Source organism: Triticum dicoccoides, chromosome 7A (assembly GCF_002162155.2).
Source record: "Triticum dicoccoides isolate Atlit2015 ecotype Zavitan chromosome 7A, WEW_v2.0, whole genome shotgun sequence".
Lineage (NCBI taxonomy): Eukaryota > Viridiplantae > Streptophyta > Magnoliopsida > Poales > Poaceae > Triticum > Triticum dicoccoides.
The window spans coordinates 689123405-689131885 of NC_041392.1; the positions used below are offsets into that span (position 1 = coordinate 689123405).

Consider the following 8481-nt stretch of genomic DNA (forward strand, 5'->3'; position numbering starts at 1 on the left):
AACGAACGATACAAGCGCAAAAACTATATTACTCGATGGTCAGGCTTCTTGGATTCAGGTAAGCAGAAAAAACAGGAAACAATCAAGAGCAGTCATTATTTACTATTTTGCAAAAATCATCAATTTAATTCTCATTTGGTGAAAGCAATCACCAGTTTCACCATGTAAGCCCTTAAAAGGCAGTGATATGTGTTGAATGAAAAATATTCCTACAAATCCTCTCATAAACAAACAAGGAAAGAATTGAACAATTCCACGGCTAATTCATATAGTGCTTGACAATTGATACTTTTATCTTGAGTGTGGTATTTTTTGGGGCTGAATCCTTGCCCTGTTGGCCAATAAAATAAGATATGGTGAGATGACGTTGATGAAGCACATACCTATCAATTTCTGAGCGTTGTTTATCGAGAGTTGTCCCAGGACATCCATAAGCTCAGGAAGGGCGTCATCCTGCTTATATTTCTTCACCCGGCAAATAAAATGGTTTTTTATGCTGCATAAATCCCAGCATTAACACAAACTTGAACCTTCACCATGGCATTGATAGAATCAGAATTCTTCCGAGTATTCGACTTCCATCCAGGGCTTGAAGATAATCCTAAGTTATCTTTGTTCTGACTGGTTAGCCCTTCGTTTCAAGGAATCATCTTTTCATTTGGTAATAATGTCAGTTAAAGAACACACTGAAAGTCAACTTGGTTCTAGCCCAATGCAAATGCAAACCGATTAAAGTAACTGTTGGTCCTTTTTTGTGAGAATAATTGTTGGTCCCTTTAGTTGCCTATAGTTTTCTTTGGCATCCAGGATCTTGGGAAGAATCCTCCAAGGTTTGGTGGAAGCGTCTAACTCTGAGAAGAATAACCAAGAGCTGAAACACCGGTAAGAACAAAGAAACTATTGAGGTCGAGCTTACCCTGCTAAGTTCATGCTGTCTCATGTTTGCAGCTGCTTCAATTGTCATGTCCATGATGTGATGCTGCTTATGCAAGGTTATTAGAGTTTTCGTAGCATCTCCCTCAATGGTTTCAGCAAGCCAAAGGCAGTTGTTCACCCTTCACACTGAGAAACATGACCGAATGAAATCTATGGAACAACAAAAATACAGGATATTTAAATATATCAAAATATTTACATTTTTTAGGAAATTCGAAAGATTATTTCTAACCAGAGGAAAAAATACTGGATGTGGGTTGATGTGCTATATACCCAAAAGGTACCAACCCTTTAACAACAAGATGATGTAACTACAAGAATAAATCATGTAAAAAAATGCAGAACTATTTTTGTCACTACCAACTACGACAACTTAAAAGTGCTTGCTTCCTGAGTTATCTGACGGTGACCATAAATAGTACCACTTATATTTGTTATGAGTGCTATGACCTAATCCAAACAAGATGGTGTTTCCTAAACTTCGTTTAGGTCACCCAGAACATAAGAAAAGTAGATTTGTCATGACTTGTTCACTATCCATTAGTCTCCTATTGTTCAGATGGGAAGGGATGAAACTCAAAAGAAAATAAGAAAAGTTTTTTTAGTCACGGTAGTTCACATCTCAAGAAGACAAATAGTATATCTAATTTAAAGAATATTAACCATCATCTAAGTTATTATCTTTACACCCCAGGTATTTCACAGTTAAACCTCATTCCTTTTGGATCCTACACTCATAACTTCAAGCAATTTATATGCTAATTCACAAGCATTACGATGTTTGGAAGTAAATAGGTTTTACCCTAACAAATGAACCGAAGTAGTGACAAGGACACCATATGATGGGCCATTCTGGTGTCACAGTTACCAAAAAGAGCAGATTTGATGACCACAGCATGCACTACCGGCAGATGTTCTAGAAGAATTCTTGAGCAAAGTGACAGACTACATCTTTCACTATGTGACTAACTAAATTTGGTACTTTGTGACCTGTAACAAATCTTATATGGAGCTAATAACTGCATGGTATTGTGAATATGATTTCTTACTATTTGACATGTTATCGTGTAGGATGTGCTTCCTCCTTTCTGTTGTGATCGAATTCTGATAAATGGTTTCATTTTCTATCAACTATTTTGTGCTTGCTCCTTTCTTAAATAGATTCCTAGAGTAAAGTTGTATGGTTTCCAATTCCAATGAATTTATATGTTCTGTAATGTAATCATTAAACCATGCCAAGCTACCGAAGCAAACGGAAAAAATGCAAGATTGTCGTAACTCGGTTATACCAAAATCAATGTGGTGAACAAAAATTGAATACAAAGTGGTGAACAGAAATTGAGCTTGTATAATTGTCACAAACTAACCACAGCGGTGTTTATTGGGAAGTGTCCAGAACTCCAGACGCACTTAATGGAGAGGAAGGATGCCCTGATAGGATGCAGGTCGCCGGTCCATCATCGTCCAGTGAAGTCGCAGGGGCGGGGCTGCCTCAGCCCAGGAACGATTAAGGCTGAATAGGGGAGTCGTCGACATCGTGGATGACTGCGAGGTTGAGACGCCCGCAACCGACGGAGAGGAGTTGGGCTATCACAGCTTCCTCGAGCCGCAACAATGGATTGTCGAAGTGGCGCAGGTTCGTTGGGTGGCAGTGGGCGTCAGGGCAGCGTACTGGGAGAAGAACGGGCCATCGGGGCGGAGCACCGTCCAATCAATGACAGGGCAAAGCAGCGACGTTGAGACCTCGTTGGCAAACGACCAGTGGTAGTGGGAGTCGAGAAAGGGCGGAGCAAGTAAGCCGCAGGTGCATGTGCAGGTCGTACTCGTGTTGTGGGAGACGTGATTCGGTTCAACTAATTAACGGGGGGAAGCAGATGAGAAGAAGAGGGGTTGGAAGGAGGAGGTTGGAGCGCGGCCGTACCTGAGGATGAGGACGAGCAGCGGCAGCACCTGAAGGAAGCGCGGCGGCGACAGCGGAGGGAAATGCGTTCGATGGCGAAGGGGGACGATGATGTGGCTTCTGCGGCCGGGGGCGAGATAGGGAGGCAGAGGCGGAGGGCCGGGGCGATGGTGGTGGTACTACTAAAAGCAAGGGTATGCGGCAGCATCGCGTCTCGTGTTGGCTCGCGGAAGGAGATGCGCGAGATGTCGCCCGTGGCGGCGTGGCGTGGGGAGTGCGCTGGGGAGGTGGGGGTTGGAACCGCTGGATCAGGGCGGGCGAGGGAAGGGAGGGCATGCAGTGGCAAAGGGTGTAATTTAGTAAAGAAATTGTGTTTAGCGTTAAACATTGCAGCATTCTCGAGCGTAAGATAATAGCATTGGACGGATCATATGAATTGGTTCTCCGTCCTCTCGTGCTTTTATAGAGATAGTAGATTACTTTAAGTGTTGCAGGCTTGGTTTAGTTAAATGGATGGAATATCATCCATTTTATTTAAATTGTGTCTGAACTTTGCTGAATTCTATTTTGTTTAATGGAATTCGTCAGATTTGTTAAAATCTATTTTGAAATTAAATTGATGCGGCCACGTTGGATGGCTGGCTCCTATATCACTGCCCGTAGACTTGGCTTCATCGATCCATGGATGGTGGCTCCTATATCACTGCCCGTAGACTAGCTTCATCAATCCGCGGATGGATACGGTGTACAATTTGAAGGTCACCAATGAAGATACCCTAAGCCGCCTGGCTCCTAGTATATCACTGTCCGTATACTGGTGTTCATCAGTCCTCAGACGGATACGGTATACAATTTAAAGGTCAGCAATGGAGATACCCTCAGCCGCCGTTGTGTATAATTGGGTTATCTTTTTTGCGGGAGAAATACTTGTATTACTCTATCACAATATCGATAATGAAATTTGCCATGATTGAATTTGCTTCCGTAGTTCCAAAAATCATAGAGAATAATATTAACATCCGCAATATCAAATCAGAATCATTTGATTCATCATGGATGTCTATTTCATATTGTATTGTGGATGCTGTTTTCTGAAAAATTGAATCTAGTTAGTCTTCACATCCCATTGATGCTGCCCGCCTCTGCCTCTGCCTCTGCCTCCCACGATGGTTTGCAACTTGTTCTAGACGATGGACCATGGTTTGTCTCCTCGCAAATACTAGAATGAACGATATCCCCGCGAAAAAATGACAATAGTTTCATGCATAAACCATCCTACATTCTTTTTGCGAGTATATAAACCATTCTACATATTGTCGAGAGATCCATCACTAAGGCAGAAGCCTAATCAGTCCAGCTAAATTACTAACAAGTATGCTACTGAACAACATGTGATCCACTTTGCTGCCATGGCCGACACCATCCATTTGGATTACATCGTACAGTGCTATCTTTCTAACTAACAACAAGATTTGATCAACTTTTACTCGACTCTCTAGAAATATACTACGGAGTACTACTACTAAATTAACGAACGAGAAAGCTTAATTAGCCGCCTTCTCATGAGAGTCACGGGTCATGTGTTGTTGGAGGAGATCGTGTGTTGGATCACGGGCACTCGCCCCAGCCCTCCTCGGCGTCCACGGCGGCGGCCGGTCTGCTGGCGCGCGCGCGGCCCATGGACGAGGCCACCTCCACGAGCACCCTCGCCGGCACGTGCGCGCACGCCTCCAGCCGCCGGAGCGCGTCGCCGGCCTCGTGGGCGCCGCCGACGTGAGCCGCCATCACCTCCAGGCACAGCGCGGCCGCCATCGCGACGCGCAGCGGCACCTTCCTCGGCGCCGCGGCCACGGCCCGGAGCGTGCGCGCGGCCGCCGCGGCGCGCCTGCGCGCCACCCCCGCCGGAAGGCCCATCTTCTTGGCCCACCCCTCGAGCACCTCCTCGCCCCGCGCGCGGGGGCTGCTCCTGATCTTGGGCCTCCGCCCCACCGGCGCCGGAGTCGTTGTCGTCGCAGAGTCGGCCGTGGACACGCATGAGCTCGACGTGGTCATCCCGGACAGGGCCTCCTGCTCCTCCTCGTCCTCCTTAGACGCAGCGAGGCGCGTGCGGCGGTGGCGGGAGGCGAGGAAGTTGGCGCCGTGGACCCTGGCGTCGCAGGGCGCGCAGAGGAACGCCGCGTCGGCCGCGCAGTGCACGTCCGCCGGCGCGCCGCACAGCGCGCACCTCGCCGTCGCGCCGCACATCTCCGCCAGCCTCAGCACTCTCTCGCTCTCGCACGTAGGGTGAGGCGGGGTTGCGTCGCGCGCTCTTCTAGACTCGCAGCCGGGAGAGACGAGACGATGGACGACGAACGACGGCGAGGCAGCGTGGTGTGCTTCTCCTCGCCCGGGCGCGTATTTAAAGACGACGACCGAGCTAGCCAGCTCGCGAGGTGGGCGCTCGGTGGTGAGATCTTTTCCGCTCCCCACGTCCCCCCGTATCGTACACGTGCAGTTTGCGTGGTCATGGGCGCGGGCCGCGAGCGGCGTCCGATCCTGGCCCCGATCGCCGCGACGTGGAGGCACCGCGGCCGTCCCGGCCGCTCCCGCGATTCGCAGCGGCCTCACGCCCATCGATCGACGGCATCATGAGCGGTGGCCATGTGGTCGCCCGGCGCGCGGTCGACACCTGGTGGCGCACTGCGCCGTCGACCCCCACAAGTGGCTGCGGTTGATCGACCGCGACGCGAGGGCCGACGTGAGCCGCGAGTTTGAGAGGGGCGTCGCCATCGGCGGGATGCGCCGATGGAGGCGTAGAGCCATCCGTGGCCACGAAACCTCGTCCCCCTCGAAGTACGCCGGCCCGCCCCTCGCTGTCGGGGCACGGTCGGTCGTTCGTGGCTTTGCTTTGTCGCGCTCCGATGCCTGCCGCCGCTGATTCTTTAGCCCGTCGTACAAGCAAGGAAGCTCTGCCATGGGGTGCTACGTGCTAGTGCGTTGAATTCCCGGCTCCTCCGAATTTTTTACAGAAACTTCGCCATCCGTATCGTTCTTTCGACATGTCGCGAGCAGCCAGGCAGGTGAAAATGTGCTGTGTTGGCAGTGCAGGCCATCTCACACCACGCAGTATTATAAGCCATGCTGATTTTGTATTTTATTTCTATTCTTTTGCTGCTGACCACATTCACTCGCGCGGTGCACAACGGCACCCCCGGCCTGGAATGGACGCCTTGTGGATCATTCCAAAATGTCTAACATGTGGACCGCGCGCAACGGAGATGGAGGCCACCATGAGGGTCCATCGGCGATCGATCACGTACTAGTACTGCGTGCAACTGAGGCCACGAGCGGCGGGGCGATCCAACTCGTGGAGCGCGGGCGCGCGATGCTCGCCGGCCGACACGCGGCGAAGGAACATTCCCCGTCGCTTCCTCTCTCGTCTGGCGGAAAAGCAAAGGTTCTCCAGCTGCGCCCGGACGTACTCTACTAGTTTATGTGGTCTCTGCCGCTCGGCCGTCCACGGCGGCATGATCATGGGTGGATCGACACCAAACAACCGCAGGAACCTTCCGGAAACTCGGCAGGGCGGGATTAACGTGCCACGTTCTCTCTATTAGGAGATGTATATGAGATCGAGTACGAAAAATGCATCTTACACCTCGTTTGCCTTCAAATAATTTAATTGAATTTGATTCGGTAAGTTGAGGCCTTCTTGATTCGCGGGATTCTCAAAGCATAGGAATAGGAATAACATATCAGAATGGAGTGCTTACTTGAATCTTATAAATTTAGCAGTCAGTGTTTGATGCCACATAAATAACAAAAGAACTGTAAAAACAGGTTGGAATGGATCATATGGATCAAACGATCAACATAGAAAGAAACCCTAGATTTATAGGTGTAAAATGCAACCATATGGATTGTACACATGATTTCTTAAGAAAAAAATGAGTGCACATTCCAACCTCAAGGAACGTTTTATAGGAAATCATATGGTCGTTTGTACAATGTTTTAGGGTTCATTAAAATCATGTGTACAGTGTTTTATAGGCACCGTTTTATTGTAAAATGCGCGCTAGATTTCCTACAAAACGTTGTACACATCATTTTTTAAGAAAAAAGTGTGTAGGATTCAATCATATAGATAAAACGACCAATGTAGGAAAAAAATCGCAAAGGTTCTATGGAATTCATTTGACTCAAATAGCCCTGAATCGTTTCTTTTTGAAATGTCAGAGATACCTGAATTTTCATTGAAAAAATGAGTTTGATAGAACAATTGTTTTACCTCAAGGAACGGAGATCATCCATGGCCAAGCACGCCTCACCAAACTCCGACCCACCCAAGCACCTTGCGAGCATACCCCAAGGAAGAGTACGATGTCATCGAAGGACAACATCCTTCTCTGCTTCTCCTTGTCACGCTCCTTCCCCTATGTTCGTGTGTCGTGGAGCCAGTCACCGCCGTCGTCCTCTGCTCTGGTTGGGGTGTGGACGCCCTCCCGCAGCTCACACGCGTCGTCTGGTAGACCTGGGAGCCACCTGCGTGGCGTCGAACCTGACTCATGCGCAACCGACACCCGCCCTCCATCCCTTCTCCTGTCGGGCTAGCCCGCTCCGCGAGCTCGTCCTAGCAGCAACTACTCGGGATGGAGGAGCCCGGGTGGTTGCTTTTAGACCCGGGGAACTCGGTTTTATGCTAATAAGACCGCTATGGTGGTGTTTTTCTTTTATTTTGCATTTAACTCCACTTCTTCCGATGTTATTTGAATTTGTCGCAACAATATCAACTCCCATCATTTCACATTCCAACCCGGAGTCATTCTTCGTTTTAGAGCATGTCAATAACCCAAGGCAAATGATAACACAATAAACTAGGGAAAATACATTATACAATCATTCCATATATATCCACTGGGGTTCCCGCAAAAAAATAAAAATCCACTGGGGAAAATACATTTTTACAATCACTCCGTATCGCTTCGATCCTCTCGCCGTAAGAAGTTGGCTCAAACATGTTCTTATTTTCTTCTTTCCGTTCTTATTCTTCTTCTTCTTCTTCCACAAAAACTTGTCTTAACTTAGTATAAAATAGCTGACCACACATGCCATGTGGTTCAAACATGTTCTTATATTGCTTAAAATTCTAGGATTTTGCTATTGTTTGAGACGGGGCCGTGAGCCGCGATGGGAGCGTGGTCATTCGTGGCCATGAAACATAGTCCCCCTCGAAGCGCGTACTATAGGAGTACCGTATAACGTGCCTGGCGCCCACGCCGGCCCGCCCGTCGCTGTCCGAGCTGGCATGGGTCGGTCTCGGTCGTCGTCCGGGAAGAAAGGAAGCATTGCTTCGATGCTTTCGCTGGGGTCGGAAAACTTGGAACGTAGGTTGAATTTCCACCTTTCAAATTTTAAAAACAGAAATTCGCCTTCGTGGCTCGTTTATCTTGCATAACATCTTTTTCTTGTGGCTTCGGCTCGCTCTTTCGAGGGAATGGCGACATGTTAGCAAGCATGCAGGAGCAGGTAGAAATGCGCTCTGATCGTAGTGCATGCCGTCTCACGCTCTCGACGCCGGTCACCACCGCGCGCGGCCGGCGCGGCATGCCCCCCCTGGAACCGCCCGTCTCGTCGATCGAAACGTCCACGCCTCCACGCCATGAATC

General features: G+C 48.9%; 1 protein-coding gene across 1 annotated transcript; it reads right to left on the reverse strand.

Annotated features, from left to right (window-relative positions):
- Positions 1-4098: 4098 nt before the first annotated feature.
- On the reverse strand, positions 4099-5269 carry LOC119330935 (B-box zinc finger protein 32-like). Its single transcript, XM_037604078.1, has one exon. It carries the CDS (start codon positions 5078-5080, stop codon positions 4445-4447), a length of 636 nt encoding a protein of 211 aa, XP_037459975.1. The 5' UTR covers positions 5081-5269; the 3' UTR covers positions 4099-4444.
- Between the last annotated feature and the right edge of the window lie 3212 nt (positions 5270-8481).